Source organism: Eleutherodactylus coqui, chromosome 2 (genome assembly GCF_035609145.1).
Source record: "Eleutherodactylus coqui strain aEleCoq1 chromosome 2, aEleCoq1.hap1, whole genome shotgun sequence".
In the NCBI taxonomy this organism is placed as follows: Eukaryota; Metazoa; Chordata; class Amphibia; order Anura; family Eleutherodactylidae; genus Eleutherodactylus; species Eleutherodactylus coqui.
Window position 1 is genome coordinate 77,454,134 of NC_089838.1, and position 25,881 is coordinate 77,480,014.

Consider the following 25,881-nt stretch of genomic DNA (forward strand, 5'->3'; position numbering starts at 1 on the left):
CTGTTACTCCCAGCACGGGGGGGCATTCTGGGGGCTCAATTTTAGTGTCCTTCCCCTCGTAAATACGGAACTTGTGGGTGTACCCTGATGTACTTTCGCACAGCTTGTACAACTTCACACCATACCGTGCCCGCTTACTGGGCAGGTACTGGCGGAATTTTAGCCTCCCCTTGAAGTGTACCAGGGACTCGTCTACGGCAATGTTTATCTGTGGGGCATACGCCTGGGCAAACTTGGCGTTAAAATGGTCTATTACGGGCCTGATCTTATACAACCGATCGTAATTGGGATGATCGCTGGGGGGGCACAGCTGGTTGTCATTGTAGTGCAGAAATTTTAAAATACACTCAAAGCGCGTCCTCGACATCGCCATGCGGAACATTGGGGTGTGGTACAAAATATCGGTAGACCAGTACGCCCTGATTGTTGGCTTCTTTATTAGCCCCATGGTTAGTATAAGCCCCCAAAATTTTTGTATCTCTGGTGCATCCACAGGGGTCCACTTATCGGGTCTGGCATAGCTGGAGGTGGGATTTTGTTGAATAAAATTCTGGGCGTACAAATTAGTCTGGGTAACAATGTGGGCAATGAACTCTTCTGAAAAAAAAAACTTGAAGAAGTCCTTCCCTCTGAGCCCTTCCGGATCAAATTGAATCCCTGGGTTCCCAATAAAATCAGGGATCTGGGGTCTGTAATCTTCCGGGGTACTCCAGTGAGCATCTGATGCATTGGGGTCAGTGGCGGTCCTTGGACGCCTTCTCGGGGGTGCAGGGAGCTCAGACTCGCTGGATGAGGATGAGGATGAGGAGTCGGAGAATGCCAAAAAAGTGGGGTCGTCATCACCACTACCTGAGTCCGAGTCTGATGCAATGATTGCATACAGTTCCTCTGAAGTGTACCTCCTGCGGGCCATATTTATATAAAATGGGGCACACGGGGAAAAAGTTTTATTAGATGGGACACTGCGGGATGGGGTGACCACGGGACGGGGGTCGGAAAGAACGCGGAAACTTATGTGGTGTATTCACGTAAGTGTTTTTTTTTTTTCTTTTTTTTTTTTTTTTACACAGACGAATACACTGACACAACACGGACTAACGACACACTACACACTAGACGGACTAACTAAACGCTACACTAACTAATAACGGGTGACGGGACAGGTAACAAAATGGGAACAACAGGAACTTTTTTTGTTTTTTTTGTTTTTTTTTACACAGACGAATACACTGACAGTACACGGACTAACGACACACTACACACTAGACGGACTAACTAAACGCTACACTAACTAATAACGGGTGACGGGACAGGTAACGAAATGGGAACAACAGGAACTTTTTTTTTTTTTACACCAAGGGATACACTGACTACACGCTGCGCTACACTACACTGCTGATCGCACGCTACAGCTCACTCACTACACTTCTGATCACACACTACAGATCCCTCACTCACTACACTGCACTTCTGATCACTCACTCCACTCTGCTACACTACACTGCCTGATCAATCACTCACTACACTCACTACACTACACTGCCTGATCAATCACTCACTACACTACACCACACTGATCACTAACACTCACTCTACTACACCACACTGATGACTAACTCCTCTCCACTACACTGATCACTAACTCCACTCTGCTACACTACACTACACTCCACTCCACTCCACTACACTCACTCCCTGCCTAATCTACACTCTAATCGCACTTATATTCAGAAAAAAACACAGTAGGTGCTCTCTGTACAAGCACCGGAAACACACTGCGGTGCTTGCACATGGAGCCCCTACTGTAAACAGCGCGAAGTCCGCTGCTGCGCTGTGATTGGTCAGGGAGTTTTTCCCTGACCAATCACAGCGATCGTGGGGGAGGGACCGCTCTGATTGGTCCCCAGCCCGGATGCCTCACTTGTCTGCCGACGATATCAGCCAGGATCGCTGCTGTGTCGCCGCGATTGTCACCGCGGCGACACTTTAATGGCATGACGTACCAGGTACATCATGTTGCGGGAAGTATCCCGCTACCATGACGTACCAGGTACGTCCAGGAGCGGGAAGGGGTTAAAGGGTTAACAGTCCTGATCGGCCGAACAACGCTGTTGCCCGCAGGTGTCAGCTGTAATAAACAGCTGACACCTGCGATATATGGAAGGAGATAGCAGCGCTATCTCCCTCCATACACGTCCTGCAACGGCTGGACGTAAAAAGACTATTGCGTGGTCACTAAGGGGTTAAAGAAATGGGAAAGCATCACAGACTTCTGTCACAGCTGTGGCAGAGGATTCCTTCATTCCTGCCACAGAAAGAAATCCCCTGCCACAGCTGTGTCAGGGGAGCGTGATGTTCTCCCTATAGTGTTTAATGGGGCTAGCGCTGCTGCTGCTGACCCCATTGAGAACAATTGGCGATATCGCAGATTCTTCTTTGCGATGTGAGATTACATTGAAGACATCGCAAATGAGAATGAAACCATTGAAAATCATTGTTTTCATTATCATGCATTTTCACTCACTCTCGCATCGCAGGGAAGTCGGATCGCCAATGAGTGTGAGCCCTAAGAGGAAAAAAAAAAAGAAAGAAAACAACTCCCCACATCCTCCAAGCTACATGGATGCACTTGGCCAAAAGCAGTGTAGATACATACAGAAAAAAACAGATCCTCCAATGCTTGCAGAAACAGTATAAAATCAAAAACCTTTACTTCAAGATTAAAACTATTTTGATATGAGACCACAGCACGCCATGGTGGCGTTAATCACACTGACGCGTCTCCAATGCCATCCAACACCCTTAGGGTGACTACCCACTATGGGGTTTTTTTCGCTGCTAAATTGCGATTTTTGAGCGTTGCGATTTTAACATTAGAAAGTCCCACTGACATTTGGAAAAAACCGCAGCGAATTCGCAGCGAGAAAAAAAAACAGTAGTGGCTAGGCACCCTTAGTCGTAGAGACAAATCTAGGCCATCTTCAGTATTTTCTTGGCCTTTCCAGTTCTGGTGATTTTATGAAGAGAGGTGCATGTAGACACAGGGCTAATGGTTTTTTATGAATTTTTCACACATTCATCTTTTCTTTTAAGGCGGTATTGTGCATCTCATTTTCTGCTTGGCTCGCACTTTTAGCCACCAATACAAATGTAATCACTTTTTTCATTACACTGGCACAAAACTGCATGAAGGTGCCTGTGTACAAAGCTCTGAGTGGCACTTTCACAGTGTGCCTATTTCAGAAAATACTGTATATGGGCACAGAAGTTTAGTCTGACTTTCACTATACCCTCCAGCATTTGCCCAGATAAAATGGTTCACGCTGAACCTGTGTGACACAGATGTGAATGTGGCGTCAGGTGAAGACGGCGGTTACCGGTAGAGGACACCTCCCTGGTTGTTTGGTGTAATTGCTTTGAATGGAATGGTGTTCAGCATAAATACTGACAAGTATAAAAATGTAAGTGTGAGAGAAAGTGGTAGAGATGCTGAAGATTCAGTATCCCCTCTTTCTGTACTCATATTTTTGGACATGCCAGACAAATTGGGAGTGATCCTTCAAGCATCTAGTAGCAGCACCATATTCCCCAATAGATGTTCGCCATCTTGTGGAAGACAGGGCACACTGCACTAACTATACTCTAAAAATACAAAAAAAATCCCTCCCCTTGCAGTTGTCAGAATCAAATGAAGCTTTCTATGTGTGATTGTAATGTTCATATAAGTAAGTGGTTACAATATCAGAGCAAAAGGATCATTTGTGGACAACGGAACACTTGAAGGAAGGCTCTAGTACCCTGCTGTACTGCCTGTAGCTTGGATGTAAGATGTGATACGGGGGGCATGGAGGTTCTAGTACTTTGTTATACTGCCTGTAGCTTGGATGTAAGATATGATACAGGCGGGCACGGAGGCTCTAGTACCCTGTTGTACCGCCTCTAGCTTGGATGTAAGATGTGATATGGGCAGGCATGGAGGCTCTAGTACCCTGTTGTACTGCCTCTAGCTTGGATGTAAGATGTGATACGGGCGGGCATGGAGGCTCTGGTACCCTGTTGTACTGCCTCTAGCTTGGATGTAAGATGTGATACGGGCGGGCATGGAGGCTCTAGTACCCTGTTGTACCACCTCTAGCTTGGATGTAATATGTGATACTGGTGGGGATGGAGGCTCTAGTACCCTGTTGTACCACCTCTAGCTTGGATACAAGATGTGATACAGACAGGCATGGAGGCTCTAGTACCCTGTTGTACCGCCTCTAGCTTGGATGTAAGATGTGATATGGGCAGGCATGGAGGCTCTAGTACCCTGTTGTACTGCCTGTAGCTTGGATGTAAGATGTGATAAGGGGGGATAATAGACACTCTAGTACCTTGTTGTACTGCCTCTAGCTTGCATGTAAGATGTGATACTGGGGGGCATGGAGGCTCTAGTACTTTCTTGTACTGCCTGTAGCTTGGGTGTAAGATGTGATAGAGGCAGGCATGGAGGCTCTAGTACTTCCTTGTACTGCCTGTAGCTTGGATGTAAGATTTGATACCGGCGGGCATGGAGGCTCTAGTACTTTGTTGTACTGCCTGTAGCTTGGATGTAAGATGTGATATGGGCAGGCATGGAGCCTCTAGTACCCTGTTGTACCACCTCTATCTTGGATACAAGATGTGATACAGACAGGCATGGAGGCTCTAGTACCCTGTTGTACTGCCTGTAGCTTGGATGTAAGATGTGATATGAGTGGGAATGGAGGCTCTAGTACCCTGTTATACTGCCTCTAGCTTGGATATAAGATGTAATACTGGTGGGCATGGAGGCTCTAGTACCCTGTTGTACCACCTCTAGCTTGGATGCAAGATGTGATACAGGTGGACATGGAGGCTCTAGTATCCTGTTGTATTGCCTGTAGCTTGAATGTAAGATGTGATACAGGTGGGCATGGAGGCTCTAGTACCCTTTTGTACCGCCTCTAGCTTGCATTCAAGATGTGATACTGGTGGGCATGGAGGCTCTAGTACCCTGTTGTACTGCCTGTAGCTTGGATGTAAGATGTGATATGGGTGGACATGGAGGCTCTACTACCCTGTTGCACTGCCTGTAGCTTGGATACAAGATGTGATACAGGCAGCATGGAGGCTCTGGTACCCCGTTGTACTGCCTGTAGCTTGGAGGTAAGATGTGATACGGGTGGGCATGGAGGCTCTAGTAGCCTGTTGTACCGCCTTAAGCTTGGATACAAGATGTGGTACGGGCAGGCATGGAGGTTCTAGTACCCTGTTGTACCACCTGTAGCTTGGATGCATGATGTGATTTGGGGGCATGGAGGCTCTAGTATCCTGTTGTAGCGCCTCTTGCTTGGATACAAGATGTGATACAGGAGGGCATAGAGGCTCTGGTACCCTGTTGTACCGCCTCTAGCTTGGATGCAAGATGTGATACGGGCGGACATGGATGCATATAGGTTCTGTATGGTATCATGCAGCATATCTGTCTACATTTGTTGTAACAACCTATAGATCATGCAAACTTGTAGACTGTAGAAGTTGGCATCCCAGATGGCCCCATACATGTTCTATTGGCGATAAATCTGTGGACCGGGCAGCTATGGAAGTGTGACAATGTTGTGGAGACATTCCTGTGATCCCCCTCTGTGCGCGGTTAAGCATTATCCTGGTGAAAAATGCCTCTTGGAAGCCCTGCCATGAGAGGAACACATGTGGCTGCAGGATGTCCTGAATATATCGCTGAGCTGTCATTGTCCCTCGTACCACTAATAGGGGTGACCAACTGTCATATGCGTTGCCTACCCCAAGACCATCACACCAGCAGGAGGCAGTGTGCCGCTCTACAGTAAAGGCAGGATTGAGGCGCTCACCCCTAGGTCTCCAGACACAAACACAGCCATCATCAGTGCCCAAACTAAAGCTTGATTCGTCTCTGAACACAACTCGGTTCTACTTCAGAGCAGTTCAGTTTTGTTGCCAACATTACCGTAAACTGAGGCGATGGGTGGTGTCAAAGCCAGTACACGTAATGGGCACCGTATGACCAAATTTTCTTCAGAAAAGTGCTTGGAAATGATTCCAACAGACGCAGGGACCAGCGATGATGGTGGACAACAAAAAAAGTTGGAGCGACTCGTGCTTGTTGGACCATCGGACGATCCTCTTAACTGGTGGTCTGTCGAGGGGGTCCTGAGCCTGGATGCCTTGTGTGCGTGCCCTCACACATCCACTGATTTTAACAGTCTCGTCAGAATGGCCCAGTGATTTGTCTATACAACCGTCCAGCTTCTAATTATTTGCATATCTGCTTGCAGAGTTTTACAAGATGACAATGTGTACATTCTTTTGTACTAGTCAACTGCATTAATGATTCAAAATATCCTAGTTAATCTGCCTGTATTTTGTGAAATTATGTACTGTGAAGCCTGGGGGTGAGCGGAGCAGGGGGGAAAAGAAAGATCTCGCTCTATCTTCCTCCCGCTCCAAGAGTGGATGAAGGACCGACGCAATCGCCTCAAAACAAAACTTGGCAAAGGTTGGCACATCTGCCCGGAGCAGGGGTGGGAGTTTGGACAGACGAGACACTGGAGCATCCACTAATGGTGAAGAGCACCATTTTTTAACCAATTCCTCAGGGAATATATGCATAATGCCCAAGCAGTTAGGCTTGAGGAAATGTATCCGAGGTAGACCATTCTTTGGTCATGATCTGCTCAAATTCCGCATGAGTGGGGTATGTCTTATGCGAAAGTCTAGGACGTCGAAAGGAGTCGAAATAGAGGAATCGTGGTCTTGCACATGGAGCATCTTTTACCACCTGTATGAGTGTCTACCACAGTGGAGACTTTGGATAACTGTTTCTCATCTGAAGAGTCAGAATCAGATATTTTGCCCTTGGAGCAGGGGCTATCCAAAAATAGGATTGAGTGGGATGCTGCAGGTGGAGGCGAGGCGGAGAAAGGAGGCAATGGTCCAGGAAATAGAGTTTGAGGACTGATGCCATTTGGATGTCGTTCCTGGAGGAACGATTCCTCAGAATCAGATCCTTTGGTCGGATTCTGGCTGGATGTCCTGCCCAGCATCTCTACAATGATCTGGAGACATTTGTGAGGCTTGTCACTGACAATAAATGCACCCATTCTGGTTCAGGACAGTGAGGGGTCATGGTTGTGGATGTCCCTGGGATGGGTTCACTAGCTGGCCTGGGAGGCAGGCAGGCTATGCAAAGGGGCTCCTGTTTCTCACATGAAAATCTAGTACAACAGCAGGAGCATGCAAAGTATCTTGCAATGTTCATGCTCAGATGACTGGTTTCTCCTACAATCCAAATTTGTAGCTGTACATAGAGGGGTAAATTTGCACTTGTGTACAATGTAATGTCTGAAAGCTACAGCGCACTAGGGTAGCAAGGAGCTGGCTAGACCAATTCTTACCGGGGTCCAGATTGTTCTCCCCAACCTGTGGAGTAGAGGAGCCACAGAAAATAGCACCCAGGATGAGAGTCACGGGAAACTGGAGGTGGGATCTCAAGCGCCACTAGCAGAAATCCCACCCCCAGCAGTGCGTCACAACCAAAGTCGTACGCAGGTGGAATACAAGCGCCCATCAGCAGCGAGTGTATTCCCCGCTTAAAAGCGAAAAGAATAGCTCTTCCTCATGAACAAGGACAGGCCAAAAGTGGAGGCATTGGAAGTTGCGAGGAGGCCGAAAGAGCACACGACCAAAGAGGCATGGGCAGGCAACCGAAAAAGAAAGCTTAACCCATAAGAGGAGGCGACCAAAAGGGTGTGGGCAGGCCATAAGGGTAGGCGATCAGAGTAGCGCAAACACCGAAAGTGGAAAAGGACACCAAAATCTAACGTGTGGTCACAGTCACAAAAAGTGATCCGAATGATCACTGGTATTGCGTCATTTACACTCACGAACTGGCGAAAGTCGGAAACAGCGGGCATAACTCACATACCGACATAACACACTGACTGACAAACGCCCAAAACATGACCAATCATACCCGCACGCATAAACAGATGTAGATGCGATATGAGGTATTGATTTGTATTTTGGCCAAGATACTTAATCCTGGGAGCCCACTTCAAGGGTCCTCGTTGTCTTGTGGGTCCCTACTCTAACAAGACAACTTCCATATTAAACCCGCCCACATGCGGGGGCGATCATCCTGGCAAGGAGGACCCCACACTAGAATCTAGGGACATACCTAGACAACAAAAACGAAACATAACAGGACTGAACACAGCTCACACCATCACGCCAGGGATTTGCATATAACACAGAACACCATGCACCCTGAACAGGACTGTTCACACCACACATCCGGCACCCTGCACAGACACGCAGGAACATGACACTGTTCCACTGAACCAACAGAGGAAAGCCCAGCAGCCTCTAGCAGAGGAGCTGGTATATATGAGCAGAAGAAAGGTGGTTATTGGCTGGCTGGAAAAATCCACACCCAGCAATCTTAATCAACCCCCACCTGTGGGGCTGCGCTGCTGGAAACCCATATAGAACAGATCCCAGCAGCACACCCTAACAGTACCTCCCCCTTAAAGAGGAGCCTCCGAAGACACATGCACCCAACATACAGGGGTCTGAGACCTGGGGAACTGGCTGGCTAAATCCACACCCAGCCAACTCAATCAACCCCCACCTGTGGTGGGCTGTGCTGGAACCTAACATCTGGTCTTAAAAATAAAGATTGGAAATCCACATAACGCAACGCAGTCCAAGAAAGCAAGTCAAGGAAAATGGCTTCTCCACCCGCCCGCCACGCCCATTGGTAAATGCGGGACCTGGCCACAGAGAGGGAGCCCATAAATAGGGATGAGAATAAATACACTCCCATTATTACTTTCCCTGGAGGGGAAAGGCCACGTGTCGTTATCAACTCTAACCTGATCCTCCGCTACATCTTGCCTTTTGTTGGGGAAGGGGAGCCCAAGGATCCAAGCAGGCAGGATAGAGAAGAGTTAGTGCTTTTCTGTGCTACTTTGTCTTCAGGAGATAGGTAAGTTAGTGGCAACCCTGGTATCCACCCTAAGTAGGATAGTGGGGAGATTGTCACCCTATGAACCCACAAAGTTCAAAGAACTCCAGGATTTTGAAGACCTGCAGCAGAAAGGTCAGCCTCCTATGCACACCAAACAAAGCTGATTTAGCAGAGTTGCTACAGGAACGGTATATATGATAGGAGTCAACTCATCCTTTGCTTAGTGTCAGCTTCCTATTGGCAGGAGCAATACCCAAGGTCTTAGCTGTGTCCCCCAATGGCATAACAGAGAAACACTCTTTAAAATGGAGTCTGCCAGCTCCATAAGCTAGACTTATGGGCTCATAAGAGCTGACAGGTTCATCTTATAGTTCCCTTCCCTGTCATTCCCACACTGTGCGCTGTGAAAGTCTCCACTGAATGCACCTGTGAACTATGACACCGCACAGAAGGAAAGGTGGGGAAGGGGAGTACAAGACTCACATTGCTAGATTCAGTGGTGTCAGCTCCTATGTGCCCATAGGTCTAGCTTATGGGCTCACGGGAGCCAATTCCTTTTAATGAAAGGGCTATTAGTCTGCAATGTTGCAGCAACTGCCGTGTGCTTATGGTTTTCTGCAGTTCCTCATTCTAAATGTACTGTATGTACTCAGCTATATAAGATCAAGCCAAAGTCTTACACTAAAGCACCCCAAAAACCAACAATGAATTTCCATCATACAATGCACATGTACCAAACATGAAGAATGCAGAAAAATTGCAAATATTTAACTATATTTTAGTACAACACTTTAGTTTAACATTATAAAACATGTACAAAAAACATTTCAACTGTCAAAACAGACAAAGCTATAACTTTTAGTAACAGTAATTACACACTGAAGTATACTGCTCTAACATCTTATCTATAGGTGAATATCAGATGAGCGAGTACCCAAATGCTCGAGTCCGCGTTATTAGAGTCGAGCTTTTCGTAAAATTCGAGAGCTTCTCTCTTTCTCGCAAAGTGCCAGCTTCCGCCCCGGCTCCGAGGCAAGTACTGCTGTACTCGCCGTCAACTCTCCGTAGACGGCAGAGGTCAGACGCGGCCAGGAGGGCGCATGCGCGCGCACCAGCCGCTGAAGATGACCCCAAACGCGGCACCTAAACAATGGAGGGACCAAGAACAACGGGATTAGGGGAGTATGCTTTGTTTTTTTAAACTTTTGTTTGCACAGGTTTGACTGTTAAGGGATGCCAAGCAGGAGAGTAATTTTTGTTTATTTTGCTGAAAGAACCCCCTTAACAGAAGTGAAATCTGAGCCATAAAGGCCATGTAGAATGCCACAGCTATTTTATTCGTACAAATAAGTGCTCAAGAACCAACATATTGCATTTTTTGAAATCTCTTAAAGGGTCTGTCCAAGTTGTATATATTTAAACCCCGTTCCCCATGCAATAATATAACTAACCAGCATATACTCGCCTCTCCCCACTGTCTCCCACTACAGGACTTCTCTGATGTCACGTTTACAGGCTAACAAGCCGGCTTACATGACATCACAGGCTGGTCAGTCGCGTGAACATGCGGGACAGCAGACTGTAAGCAAACAGGAATGGAGAACTGAGCAGGGAGCGGCAGAGGGGAGTATATGCCGGTTAGTTATATTACTGCATGGGGAACAGGGTTTAAATATATACAACTTGGACAGCCCCTTTGATATGGCAAAGACCACTAAAAGGTGGACATAATCTTTGTCCCTTATCTAGATGTAACAAAGCTAAAACTATAGTCCGTATATCGGACATAGCCACTCAAGATAATGGCTATGGTTTTAAAGTAGCAGAAGAGTAATGAAAACAGACATGCAGGGAAGTCTGTCAGAGTAGTAGATTGAAGTTTTTAGGAATGAAAAGCGGAGAGTAGTGACGGGAAGAGTCGTGGGATTTTTAAAAATGACGTGCTATGCAGTGATGATGCACTGCACACGTGACATCAAGATGGCCCCCGACAGTGGCGTCTACAATGAAAGCGTGAGTGAGCACCTTATATAATTATTAGATTGTATTGTTAATTTCATGCTTGAAAAGGGTGATTGTTGTATATCACCGAAACGCGTTGCATATCAATAAATATATATTACATGGACCGCTGTGTCCTATTGTAAATCCCTGGATTCTACGAGCACGGGGTTCTTTTTTTTTTTTTCGACGTGTGATTCTATACCACAGCCGAGGTGAAGGCTGTAACCCATGGACGACTCTTCGGAGATCCGGATCAAGGACCCAAGGTGGTTGAGCAGGCTAACGTAGCTAGTAGGTGTCGGTGGACTCTCAGGCCAGAGTTTCACCGAGCACCAGGTGAGTTAACCTCATATTCACCATTATGCAAACCATCGTGAAATAGGAGGCACTGATACTGTGTTTTCTTAGAAAGGTAAAACAAGGCAATACAAAAAATACAAAACACTAAACTAACGCCATTTAGGAAACTAACATATTGTGTATCATTCTTGGCAGGTCAGCATGATCTTGTAGACTGGCATATCTTAGTCCTGGAAGCTGCACACAATGCACCTAAAATCAAAAGAAATCAATGTAATTTTCCTTATTTAATCCATTGGTATATAAGGCCGGGGTCACGCACACTTATTTGAATTACATTTATGTGAGCACAATACACGGTGATGGCTTCACAGAAGGTGCATTGATGTTTTATTATTCCAGTCACACTTGTGTATATTTATTGCATATACTCTGTGCATAAAAAAAGAACAGTCTATGTTACCTATTGTTTTCTATGGGTGTGTTCGGAGCGGCAGGGAAAACATCTCAATTGTGCCATTTTTTTTACAGCGGTAATCATGCAGCATAATTCACACACTTTTTTAGGTTTTTCTACATTAAAAACCCTTTTTTTGGAAAATAACCAATAGGTGGTTGGGACAGCACCGCTGTGGATTGCAGCCAGATATTTGATGGAGTGAATCTTGCAGATTTTACACAAAAACCGAGAGGTGTAAGTGGAGAGCGTCATCGGTGAAGAAACCTTGTCTCAAAAGGACATTCAAGGACAGCATGTAAGGAGAGGATCTGGGGAGTCTGAGACCCCCCAGAGCAGTAGGGTCCAGACACAAAAAAGGAAGAAAAAAAACCTCCTGCACTCTGGGAATCAGAAAGACACCAAAACACACCGAAGGTAGACTAGGTTAGAGGAACTACATATGTAGATGGACCTCTTATCTAATCATTGCAGAGTAGTGATAAAGAATAATGGTAGGATTAGACAAGAATGATTGACAAACAAGACTGGAAATTATTTTTTCCTACATTGCTGCATTCAAAGTAGTTATAATTGGTACTATTTTGGGGTACATACAGCTTTTATGAATACTTTTATTGCATCTTTTGGGAGGCAAAATAAAAAAAAAATAAGCATTTTGTCTCCATTTTTTAGGGGTTTTCTTTACGCTTTTTGCGGTGCAGGATAAACAGTGTGTTTAATTGTATGAGTCGTTATGAATACGATGATACCAAATATGTGGGAATTAATTTTTACACTTTTTATATCCCTGTAAGGGACATGTACCATAGCAGCAATGATCACTAGGATAAAGTATTGCAGGACTTCTGTACTGCAATGCCTTAAAGGAGATGTCTTGAGGAAGCAGTGATTTTTTTTTTTTGCCCAATCCCCCTAATTAAACATACATTACTAAGCCCCCCTGTAAATGACATTTCTAGCTGGTTTGTACTTACCGTTCCAGCGTTTCAGCAACTTATAAAAGTTTCCCCAAGATGGCCGCCGGCTCTTTCCCCGTCGCTCGCTGCAGCCCGACGTGCGCGCTCCCGAGACGCTACCAGCTGTGTCTCCATGGCAACCGGACGCCCCGCAGCCGCCGCCGACCAGACGCCCCGCAGCCGCCGACCAGTCACCCACCGCCAGGCAGCAGGTAACCGGCGCTAGCCCCCGGCTCCCCAGCGCTAGACCCTCAGCCCAGGTGAAGGCCCCGGAGCCCAGCGCTGGGCTCCGGGGCCTTCACCTGTCAGTGAACATCACCCCCGACCCATCACTTACCCCCCTGGCCCAGCGCTAGTTCCCCCCGGCCTAGCGACAGACCCCCCATCGCAGCGGCAGCCCCCCCCGGCCTAGCGACAGACCCCCCCATCGCAGCGGCAGCCCCCCCCCGGCCTAGCGACAGACCCCCCATCGCAGCGGCAGCCCCCCCCCGGCGCATCACAGCGACAGCCCCCCCCGGCCCATCACTTACCTGGACGGCAGGACAGCTGGACGGCAGGACAGCTGGGCGGCTTCTCCGGACGGCAGCTCCAGTTTCTGCACCTTCCTCTAACAGAGGAAGGTACAGAATGGCCGCTTCAGCGCGCTCCCGAGCAGTGACAGCTCATCTGCGCATGCGCAGAAGAGCTGTAGCGGGGAGCACACTGAAGCGGCTCGTGCTGAAAGGAGAAGACCGGACTGCGCATGCGTGTCTAAAAAAGCAAGCTGCCAGCGAATTTAGACGGAACCATGGAGACGAGGACGCTAGCAACGGAGCAGGTAAGTGGAATAACTTCTGTATGGCTCATATTTAATGCACGATGTATATTACAAAGTGCATTAATATGGCCATACGGAAGTGTATACCCCCACTTGGTTTCGCGAGACCACCCCTTTAACACTTGTAATAGTGATAATAGGCAATGGCAAGCCTGTATCTGGTGTTCTGTTACCATGTTAACCCATCAGCCCTCTGCAATTGCATCGTGGAGGTCCAATGACCTCACAGAGGGAGCGCACTCCATCTGTAATCCCTTTACATGCCACGATCTACATAGATTGCGGCATGCAGGGTATTAAAAGCGGATATCAAGGTTCTCATTGATCTTGGGTGTTGCAGCGGGAGGCCGCCTCCCGCTGTGGGATGACGTGGGCTCAGCAGCTGATCCCATGCCATCCACTTGACGTAAAGTTACGTCCTGTTGTGTTAATTACCACGCTGCCATGATGTAACCTTACGTGCTGTGGCAGTAAAGAGAAAAGGTGAAGTAATTTGCACTTTTGCTATTTATTCCGTTAGCCATCATATTAACCCAAGTTGACTCAAAATGCAATGATCAGTTAAATTAACAAGCACATCAAAAACTGCTTCATCTAATCTCTTCCTGACATTATGTACTTTAATTTTCTTGCAGATTCTTTAGAGTACCTAAGCTTACTTTTTTAAATGTACAGAGCATGAAATTCTAGGCATTTTTCACTAGGTTTTATTAGTCTACTGTATATATTTTTTATCACAAGCCCCCTCTTCTGTTATGCAGCTAGGTGAAGATGGAGCTGAGTAATCAGTCTTCACTTAGCTCTTTAACAGTAGAGGGCGCTCCATCCAGCTGTGTCTGCACCAGTTCTTAATAGAACAGCTGCAGAAATAACTGTTCGCATAAACAAGTTTATAACAAGTGTCTCTATATACAATTTATTTTTGAGAGCCCCGTTTCCCCGTGTCCCACCTCCCCCCTGTTTACCTCCTCTCCCTCTCTGCTAATACACTGCGTCCCCAGGTGCTGTAAAGGGAAGCAGTTCTATGCTGCGGACAGCTTCTCCCTTTACAGCACTTGCTCCCTGCCGGAACGGATGCACTGCATGGGCAGGAAGGGAGAGCAGTAAAACACACAGGGGCAGTGGCACAGATTGGGTGGCACAGGGCTCTTGAAAATAAATTCTATACAACAGAAACACTTGTTAATAAACTGGTGAATGCGAACAGCAGCTGTTCTGTAGAGAACTAATACAGACACAGCTCGATGGACCACTCTACTGTTATATAGCTAGACAGATTTCTCAGTTGTCTTCAACTAGCTGCATAGCAGCAGAGGTGTTTTTAAGAAAAATGTACAGAATAGGCAAATAAAAACTATTGCAACAATGCTTAGAATCCCTTATTCTATAAGTAAAAAAAAAAGTGTAGGTACTCTAAACTGTGGTACAATATGAAGAGCAAAGAACAGAAAACATAATAAGTAACTTACATAAAACGAGGCTGCAAAAATACATAGGGAATTTATCTGTACTGGGTGCATTCAAGTGCTCAGCTATCTCTGGTGATCCCACGGAAATGAAGGCAGAGCTGGTGGTCTTCAATCAGGGACACTCTGGAGCAATTGGACCCCCCCAACCACCATCTGCTTATCTCCTATCCTGTGAATAGGCTTAACAATTCCATTGGACAATGCTTTTAAATTTGTTTTTTCAAGTAATGAGTGACCAGTTTTGCTTTCATAAGACTGTCTGTACATTGTATCTGTAGACATTGGCTGTACCAGGACAGGTAGGACGACTCACCTTAGAAATAACTTCTACCAGACTTCTCTAACAGCCGCAGCATAGGATGGTGCAGGAACATCCCATCTGTCTTACTGCTCAAGTCTTTTAATATAAAAGCTACCTCAGCCTATAAAGAATGGAAAACAAATCTAGTTATACCCCTCACATCTGTAACCAACACATCCATTTAAAATGCATACATTATTCTAAACTGCCCATAACGGTACAGCACTTTGTAAGATTGTCCAGTCTCTCATGAGGTTTATACAACAGAAAGAAAAAAATAAGTTATATATTTTTAAATTTCAATTTTGTTTCCATAAATCAATATATAAGTAGAAGCAAAGATGACGTTAACATGTAATATCACATATGTAATATATCTGATTACAGAAAAATGCTACCTCCTGCAGTCTTCATACTTCAGTCCTTCCTACCTCTACCCGATGCGCCGACACTAAAGGACCATTTACACGGGACGATTATCACAAAATTTGTTCAAATGAATGAAAATGCGCGATAATTGTTATTTCTAAATGCAAAGCCATCATTTACTATTTGTTTACTTTTTGTTTGCCGCTAACTTTCAACCAACATAAAAATAAAGGGCTGGTTCGCTCAGTTCCTGTAGCGTGTAAACGCTCCCCACTACCAAATATATTGTAGTTTTAACTACTTTTGAAAATATATATATATATTTTTTTAAAGTGATAATTGTTGCATTCTGGCACCCACAGCTGATGGAGTGGTGCGAGGACTTGATTTTTTTACATTGTGCGCTATAATTTTTCATTGGTATCATTTTGGGGTACATATGACTTTGATTCCATAGTTTTTAGACATGTGTGACCACAAAAAAGAGCAATTTTTTTTAAGGCATACATGTGAGAAAAACAATGTTATATTTTATTATATCAGACTATTTAGGATGCAGCAATACCAGTTAGATTTTGTTTATAGCTTTGTGTAAATAAATGGGAGCGGGTAGTGTCCTGATCTTATGAAGTACATGTGTATCATTTGTCTTTAATGGATTTGGGATTGGTTTGGTTTCCTTGCAGTGGCAATATGATGGAAGCTGTAACTGGAGATACTGCCTACACTGTTAGTAATTAGTTGACAGTGAACTGGCCCAGTTGAAAAACTGGAAAGAACGGGAATTTTTCTTACCGATAATTCCCTTTCTTGAAGGCATCATGACAGCATACATCTGGAGGTTGCTCACCTGCTGAACTGATGGGACAGGAAAAGGCAGAGCATAAAAGGAACCTCCCCTCCACCAAACACCAGTGCGTTCCAAATAACCACAGTGACAGTATACCTAACCAGAAGATGTGATTTTATTGGCATCACACACCTCCGACAGAAACATAAGCATACACATTACCTCATGTGTTAGACAAAACAAAGGTAACCATGTCGGTGTGGGAGGGGGGGGGGGGGGGGGGGGAGCCCGTATGCTGTCATGATGCCTTCAAGAAAGGGAATTATCAGTAAGAAAAATTCTCGTTTTCCCTCCGACATCATGACAGCATACATCTGGAGGAATACCAAATAACTGGCATGGGCTTGAAGCGCCTTTCTCCCGAAGGTTGCATCCTGACTAGATTTAATGTCCAGCCTGTAGTGTTTAATAAACGAATGACTAGAAGTCCACGTGGCCGTGTTACAAATCTGCTCGATTGAGGCGTGCGCTCTTTCTGCCCAGAAGATGCCACTGCTCGCATAGAGTGGGCCTTCAATCCTTCTGGAGGAGGGATGCCCTTGGCCTTGTAAGCCTCCTGGACGGCTCTCCTGAGCCACCGGGCGATCGCATCTTTAGAAGCGGCCCTTCCTTTGGCCTGCCCCTGAAATTGAACGTAAAGTTTATCAGTCTTTCTGAAACTTTCCGTTGCCTCAAGGTACGCTAGTACTGCTCTTTTGACGTCAAGATTATGGAGCCTCTGCTTTTTTTCGTTTTTGAAATTTTGACAAAAGGCTGGAATGACTATTGGTTGGCCTCTGTGGAAATCTGACAAGACTTTAGGCTGGAAGGGTTTAAAGAGAATACAATCTTGTTGGGGTGAATACTCATTTTTGGGGGTCTCTGTGAAAGGGCCTGGATTTCACCCACGTGTCTAGCTGACGTGACTGCCACAAGGAGGGCTACCTTATACATCAGCAAGGTGATGGATAGATCTCTAATAGGTTCGAATGGAGGATCGCAGAAGGCCTGAAGGACTATGGTCAGATCCCAGGGGGGTGCCGTAAGCCTTGTAAATGGATGTAATCTACTCGCCCCTCTAAGAAGTTTCCTGATCCACCTGTGCTCAGCAAGCATGAGATCAAAAGAATGCCCCCAAAGCCGCCACTTGGACTTTGAGGGTATTCGGACTGAACCCTTTATCCAGGCCCGCCTGGAGAAAATCTAGAACTTTACAGATGTCTGGCTGATCTAACTGTTGGATGTCCTGGCCAATCCACTCTGACAATTTTTTTCAGACTTTGGAATAAATCTTTTTCGTCGAGGGCTTAAGGCTCTCGCTAATATTGGAAATTACAATAGGAGAAAGACCCTTACCTAAGAATTTTACCCGTTCAAGATCTAGGCTGTAAACCTGAACTTGTGAACCTCTGGGTAAAGAGGGCTCTGCAGCAACAGTTCCGGTCTTGGCGGAAGGTGGAAAGGCTCTCCCACTGATAGAGATCTCAGGAGAGGAAACCAAGGTTTTTTGGGCCAATAAGACGCTACCAGAATTACTGACTGCAGTAATTTCCTTAGGAGGAGCAGAATCAATGGTAAAGGGGGAAAAGTGTAAGCTAAGTCCCAACCCCAAAGGTGAGGGCGTCCGTGTCTAGGGCTTGTTTCTCCGAGCCTCTGGAAAAGAAAAGCTGGCACTTGGTATTTGTACTTGACGCTAATAGGTCTATTTCGGGTACCCCACACCCCCCATTTTGTCACAAGTAGGCTGAACACCTCGGGATGGAGTTCCCACTCACTTTTTTCCTGCTTAGAAAGTCCGCGGCTGAATTCTCGGCTCCTTTTATATGGAAGGCCAACAGTGACTTGGTTGTGAGTTCCGCCCACTGAAGGATCCTTCCCACCAGCTGCTGCAGTAGAGATTCCTGGCACTTCTTACTCCACTTGAATGGTTCTGCGTACTGCTTTTAGTAGTTGATCCATGTTACTGGCGGAAAAAAGGTATTTTTTCTCCCCCTGCGACACTTGCCCAAAATCTTCAAACTCAAAATCTTCCGCCATGTCAGAGTCGGACTCTGAGGGCCCTGATTGGAGATCCGAGAGGGAGGACTGTACTTCTTCCCGGACGACTGACCGAATTTTAGACATGAGGAAAGATTTTTCTTCCTGCAGAACTTTTGCTAAACAGGAAGCGCATAATGTTTTAGCGTAGGAGTAGTCAAGTTTTGCTAAGCATACTGGACACTTTACTTCTCCTCCTAGCCTCCCTAGGTTTTTGAGTATCCCTGTCCTGAAATGACAAGGGAGAACTCTGTTAGTGAGGAAGTGTAGTTCAGGTGTCTGTAGGTTGGCCCACTGCACCACTTACAGTTTGGAGATTCTCTGGGTCCTATCTGGCCGACATCCTGCGCTTGTGGGATCAACTCCTGTACTTAGAATCGATTCCCAGCATGTAGAAAGCACCAGCCGTCTTCTCCTGGTGCAGGGAGCTTTAAATTTTGAATCTTGCACCAAGCTGCGCCAGGCCACGCCCCCTTCATGCGCACTGTTGAGGCCACGCCCCCTTGCGGAGTGTGCCGTCACTCTCCATGCGCTCTACGGAGGCCACGCCCCCTTGTGGAGCGTTGCTACTGCTCAGCGGGGAGCCAGAGACAGCGGCCGTGGTGGTACCGGAAAGTCCGTCCTTGGACCCAGGCCCACGCAGTCCCCAGTTAGCACCCAGATGAGGTACTTCCCACTGGGGTAACTGGGGCTGCCAGAAGAGATGCTGCCACCGGTAAGTCCTGGAACCTCCGGCATGGGACAGCATCGCTGGAGCTCTGCCGCTGCTGTCCTGGAGGGACAGGAAAAACACCGTTTGGTGGAGGGGAGGTTCCTTTTATGCTCTGCCTTTTCCTGTCCCTTCAGGTCAGCAGGTGAGCAACCTCCAGGTGTATGCTGTCATGATGCCGGAGGGAAAAAGGCAATTGCGAGTTTTCCACCCACCCACCCCAAACTGCTGCTTCAGATGGGTCATTCCGTGTCAGTTCAACCAACGCTCCCGGTCGACCATCTCAGATTTCAATGAAACTTTGCACAAAGATAGACCCTGACCCTAAACTAAGATAGCCAGAATATTAGGCTTCAAAGTGCTTTGGTTCACGAGCTACAGGTCTTAATCTAGGGGGTTGTCTTGTGATTACAGCGCGCAACCTGATAAAAGTGGCCAATTCAATCCATTGCCAAGCCAGTTCCAATGACTCTAGAGCAATGAAACTTCACACACTAGGAGAACTTTTGGTGCTGAATCCAGCTAAGCTACTCAGACTGCCACTCTTATCATCATTCTGCCACCATTGCATGTCAAAGTAGCTGGAAAATTCTATCGCACAAAATAAAACTCTTAATTTAAGCAGTAATAACTCATAATCAATGCAATCCAACTCAGCTATGAATTTATCAATGTGTACTCCATAGAAATGTTGCTCATTATTCACATTATGGACCCAAAAGGATGAATGGCTCTTAAGATACAATGAGTCAAAAATGGCAAAAAACACTTTTTTGCTAATTTTTCCCTTTTTCAAAGGCGAAAATCGGAATGTACTCCATTTTTTTTTCTTTTCATTTTTGTTCTATTTGGAAGAGAATTTTTTGCTCTACAAGATTCGATGTTTTTCATTTTGTTCCCAGACCTTCTAGATGGGAAAATATCAATGCCTGTGAAGGTCCTATGCACTCGCGGAGGTCAAATAATAAAATAAGTGTAAGTTTTGCATGAATGTATAATTAGTTTAGAAATCATGAGAAGGTAAATTATTTTTGGAATGAGACAACTTTTTGTGCTCAAGAAACTTATGTGATCAAAAATTGCATGGCGAGTTCAGCTGAGCCACAAGCTTTGGCCTAAGATGGTCAGAATATCATTGAGTGTTGCATAATGATTGTGGTATATTACAGTGATCACTGGGCTTATTTAGCACTCTATCCATATTGGATACTAAGATTATCTAAGGCTAGCATTTGTGTAATAAATAACTAGTTCTGAACTCGCCATGCAATTTTTGATCACATAACTAGTTATTTATTACACAAATGCTAGCCTTAGATAATCTTAGTCTCCAATATGGATAGAGTGCTAAATAAGCCCAGTGATCACTGTAATATACCACAATCATTATGCAACACTCAATGATATTCTGACCATCTAAGGCCAAAGCTTGTGGCTCACCTGAACTCGCCATGCAATTTTTGATCACATAAGTTTCTTGAGCACAAAAAGTTGTCTCATTCCAAAAATAATTTACCTTCTCATGATTTCTAAACTAATTATACATCCATGCAAAACTTACACTTATTTTATTATTTGACCTCCACGAGTGCATAGGACCTTCACAGGCATTGATATTTTCCCATCTAGAAGGTCTGGGAACAAAATGAAAAACATTGAATCTTGTAGAGCAAAAAATTCTCTTCCAAATAGAACAAAAATGAAAAGAAAAAAAAATGGAGTACATTCCGATTTTCGCCTTTGAAAAAGGGAAAAATTAGCAAAAAAGTGTTTTTTGCCATTTTTGACTCATTGTATCTTAAGAGCTATTTATCCTTTTGGGTCCATAATGTGAATAATGAGAAACATTTCTATGGAGTACACATTGATAAATTCAGAGCTGAGTTGGATTGCATTGATTACGAGTTATTACTGCTTAAAATATGAGTTTTATTTTGTGCGATAGAATTTTTCAGCTACTTTGACGTACAATGGTGGCAGAATGATGATAAGAGTGGCAGTCTGAGTAGCTTAGCTGGATTCAGCACCAAAAGTTCTCCTAGTGTGTGAAGTTTCATTGCTCTAGAGTCATTGGAACTGGCTTGGCAATGGATTGAAATCGCCACTTTTTTCAGGTTGCACGCTGTAATCACAAGACAACCCCCTAGATTAAGACCTGTAGCTCGTGAACCAAAGCACTTTGAAGCCTAATATTCTGGCTATCTTAGTTTAGGGTCAGGGTCTATCTTTGTGCAAAGTTTCATTGAAATCTGAGATGGTTGACTGGGAGCGTTGGTTGAACTGACACGGAATGACCCAGATACTAACCCTGGTGCCGGAAGAAGTGCTTGAAATGAATCTATGGCTTTAATTATAATTGAACATTACTGTAATATGAAAGCTAGAAATCCCTTACCATTGTTGGAGGCACAATAGATTCAGATTCCGCGGATGAACATTCAGGAATGTAAAGCATCTATAAGACAAACCGCACTTTAATATAAAACACTCAAATGTTATAATATGAACTACTCAAGAGCTCCAAGATGACTTCAAAAATTGAGTGTGCCTTAGAATTTTACACAAGTTCACCAAAACCACACGGGCGGTTGAAACAGTATTTAAGAGATGCGGTGCCACAATTTAACCCTGTAATGAAGCTGTCTTTTATCATTTTTGTTTTTCCTCTCTGCTTCCAAAATATCACATTTGCGCACATAAAATAAATGTATAAAAAAAGAAGCGCTTGATTAGAAAGGTTAGAAAAAACACAACGTGACAAACTAGCAATAGCACAACGTAACCTCAAAGAAGTCAGTGGGTTCCAGTAGGTGCTTTGTGCACGCTCGCAGGTTGCAGTCTATCCAATATGGGGTGGCACATTTAAAAGTTTATCATGGGCGCAGGACTTTGTGGTTATGCCCAAATGCGTCACGTCAAGATCCACAATACAGCCCCCTAAAAAGCACTTTTCCCTTTCATAAGGCAGCACTAAGAAAACTAAAGTCACACGTTTTACAAGAGTTTTCCTAAGAACGGTAATTAATTGCCATGACTGAGCAGTCATGTCTGAGACAGACACCGAGTACGACACTTACTGGGAGAGAGTAACCACCATAATAGTGTAATCATGTCCAATCCAGACAATCACTTTGCTGCAATTACTCTCCCTAAGGAGGTAATGCAAATTGACAGAGCTGCCATAACCATATAGGCAGTTCTGGTTTGCAGACTCCCAGTATTATCATTACTCTTCTAGTAGAGAGCATCCACCCCTTTATCCGCTTCAGCAACTATCACTTATTGGTGAGAGATCACTAAATATGGGGTAGCAGACAGGAATCCTAGATGATCCCAAGGCTGGTGGGATACAGAGCAGTTAGTGCTGTTCTATTTCATTTCTTGGAGGAGGGGTTAACAGCGTGTCTTGTGTAAAAAGGTTCACGCTCCCCATTTGGGGACAATCAGGTAAGTTAGCTCATCCCCGATTCCCAAACTAGAGGGTAAAGAAGAAAATAAAATAAAAGTACTGAAGACGTACAGAGCAGGAGGTCTGCCTCCTACAGACACTAAATTAAAACTGATATAGCTCAGTGGCTGCAGGAGGGGTATAGCCAGTAGGAAGAATTAACTTGCTTCGTGTCCACCTCCTACCGTAGTAGCAAGAGGTATACCAAAGGTCTTGCTTTGACCCCCCAATGACACGGATAAGAGATTGCATTTCCACGTCAAAAAGTCACAACATTTTTCAGTACATGGATTTCAAATCTGCATGTAGGTAAAAATCTGTGCCATATACATTACAGTGGTGATTTCCACTGAAAGTAATGGGATGTGGATTTGACATGGAACCGGCACAGATTCTATGTCAAAATTCCGCTGTGTGAGCATATACTATAATACCCAAACCCATGTTACTACAGTTGTCATGAGGTAATATTATGGCTTATCGGTGTTTGCAGTGTATGATTTCAACCTCGGGCGGCACATGGGTTGAAAGATGGCATTTCGTGACCCAGTACATAAAAAATACACTAATCTACAGTACAAGGGGCTATGCTTGTGAAAGTTTGCGTTCTAATTTACGCCAAACAAAGTAACTGAGGCAAATAAACCAAACGTGAGAAACCTTAGAATTTAAATAGAAGATGACTGATCACTTACATCAGTGCCTGAAATTTCTGTAGTCAGTGGATCACAAAAATGCACCCTTTTCATGGTTCTTTTTACAGCTTTAGGTCGACAAAGGCAATGCGGACGCTAAATAAATTAAACGGCATGTTACACTGCAGATGACCAAACTAAGGCAGTGCTTAGACACACAAGAAGAGAAGAATGGTTCCCCACACATTCTCCGCCTACAGTGATGTGTGCTCACACGTAGTTAGTAGAATTAGACATGTAAGAGTATATTGTAAATGAAAGCCGCTCCCACCGATCACTTACTGTATTTGGTGGCAAGGACACTTGTGTGGAGGCTGATAAAGGTTGTCCAACGAACCCTAAACTGTGATTCATTCTCTGAGCAGAAACCGGGAACTGAAATACAAGGTCACAGCAAAATAAAATCTGGTAAGAGAAGGGACATAAAGTAAACTGAAGACAAACATTTTTGTTCTTGTAAGATATTTCAGAACTTCCACAGATGTGGATCAAAACAAAATATACACAATAGGCCCCATGCATAAATAGGAGTGCAGAAAAAGTATGTGTTGCCAACAGCAGATGAATTTAACTTTTGTTACAGAGCAAGTTTAAGAGCCAAGCCCTCATTTATCCAAACTGCCTAACACAGTAAGACTGTCCGTTGCGCACAGCAGCCAATCATAGCTAAGCTTTCATTTTACCAAGGCAGGTTCAGAAACAAAAGCTGAGCTCTGATTGGTTACTGTGGGCCAACAAGGACAGTTTTACTATCAGACAGGTTCGATAAGTGAGAACTTTGTTTCCTAGGACAACACTGACTCTTAGGACATGTTCTCACGGCACATTTTTTCCCACAGATTTGGCAAAGTATCCACATCAAATCCACGTCACCCATGTACGGCTGTGCACACAATTAGTGCAGTCCGGGGGGGCCTCGTCTGAAGCAGTTTTCAGGACACTGCAGTTAGTCTCACGGTAGGACAAGCCTAATGTGCTTTGTTTCTCCTGTTCCTTCCAGTAGTACTGAAACGACCCCTTTTCTTAATAGTGTGGCTACCCTATAAATTCCGGTAAACTTGTTTAGTTACCTTATTTGAAAAATACAATTAAAAACAAATGAAGCTGGTCAAAGAACCATTTACCTACATTCAAGAAAGAAAAACACTTTGGACTATGGTTTTATGTAATAACTCAAAGCAAACATATGGTGCGTAGGTCTTAAAATTAGGTAAATACAAACTCATAAGCATCACCAAATGCAGAAGCAGTGCATGAAAAATTAAGTACACCCATGAAATCGATACCTTGTAGAACCACCCTTAACAGTAATAACTAAGTAATAGTTTTCTCTATGATCATCACTTACTCAAATCATTCTGGAGGAATTTTGGCCCACGATTCTTTATGACGTTGCTTCAGTTCATTGAGGTTTGTGTGCATTCATTTACAAAGTTGGTATGAGGCGTTTGTGCCGATATGCCATGTTTGGTGATGGCCAATTGTGACACTTGGAAATATTGCCAAACATCTCCCCTTTGGCCTCATTAGTCAAATACGCATTGTTCCAGAAGTCTTGTGGCTTGTTCAGATGCAACTTTCAAAATTTCAGTCATACTTGTTCAGTCTTTTTCTAATCATACAGTCATGAACGTGAATATTTAAAGGGGTTGTCCCGCGGCAGCAAGTGGGTCTATACACTTCTGTATGGCCATATTAATGCACTTTGTAATATACATTGTGCATTAATTATGAGCCATACAGAAGTTATAAAAAGTTTTTTACTTACCTGCTCCGTTGCTGGCGTCCTCGTCTCCATGGTGCCGACTAATTTTCGCCCTCCGATGGCCAAATTAGCCGCGCTTGCGCAGTCCGGGTCTTCTGCTCTCTTCAATGGAGCCGCTCGTGCAGAATGCAGGCTCCGTGTAGCTCCGCCCCGTCGCGTGCCGATTCCAGCCAATCAGGAGGCTGGAATCGGCAATGGACCGCACAGAAGAGCTGCGGTCCACGGAGGAAGAGGATTCCGGCGGCCATCTTCACAGGTAAGTAGAGAAGTCACCGGAGCGCGGGGATTAAGGTAAGCGCTCCGGTAAGCTTTCTGTACGTCCCTGCATCGGGGTTGTCTCGCGCCGAACGGGGGGGGGGGGGGGGGGGGTTGAAAAAAAAAAAAACCCGTTTCGGCGCGGGACAACCCCTTTAACATGCTGAGGCCTTTAGGCCCAATGTCCACAGGGAAAATAGTTCTAATAAATCCGTGCAGGTCTCAAGCATGCGTGATCCGCGTCCATAGGGAAACATTGGGCACCCGCAGGTAATTAAATACCTGCGGATGTCATTTTTCGCTGGCGCGCAGATTGAATGCGCAGGAAAACACCCGCTGCATGCTCCATTTTATGTAGTTTTCCAGCACAGATGGCTTCCACAGCTTCTATTGAAGTCAATGGAAGCCATCCTCCCTGCGACACAGATGCAGCTGACACTGCGTTCGTGCCGCGGGAAAG

The 25,881-nt window shown here is 45.1% G+C and overlaps 1 protein-coding gene across 1 annotated transcript in view; it reads right to left on the bottom strand.

Annotated features, from left to right (window-relative positions):
• Window positions 1-9,852: 9,852 nt before the first annotated feature.
• LOC136609992 (uncharacterized) overlaps window positions 9,853-25,881 on the bottom strand; it is a 65,732-nt gene continuing 49,703 nt past the window's right edge. Inside the window, exons 18-22 of the mRNA XM_066589266.1 lie at window positions 23,684-23,776; window positions 23,402-23,497; window positions 21,654-21,713; window positions 15,327-15,435; window positions 9,853-11,563 (exon numbers count right to left, since the gene is read on the bottom strand). Of these exons, the coding sequence (XP_066445363.1) occupies window positions 15,328-15,435; window positions 21,654-21,713; window positions 23,402-23,497; window positions 23,684-23,776 (357 nt within the window). The 3' untranslated portion in view covers window positions 9,853-11,563; window position 15,327. The remainder of the gene's footprint in view (window positions 11,564-15,326; window positions 15,436-21,653; window positions 21,714-23,401; window positions 23,498-23,683; window positions 23,777-25,881) is intronic.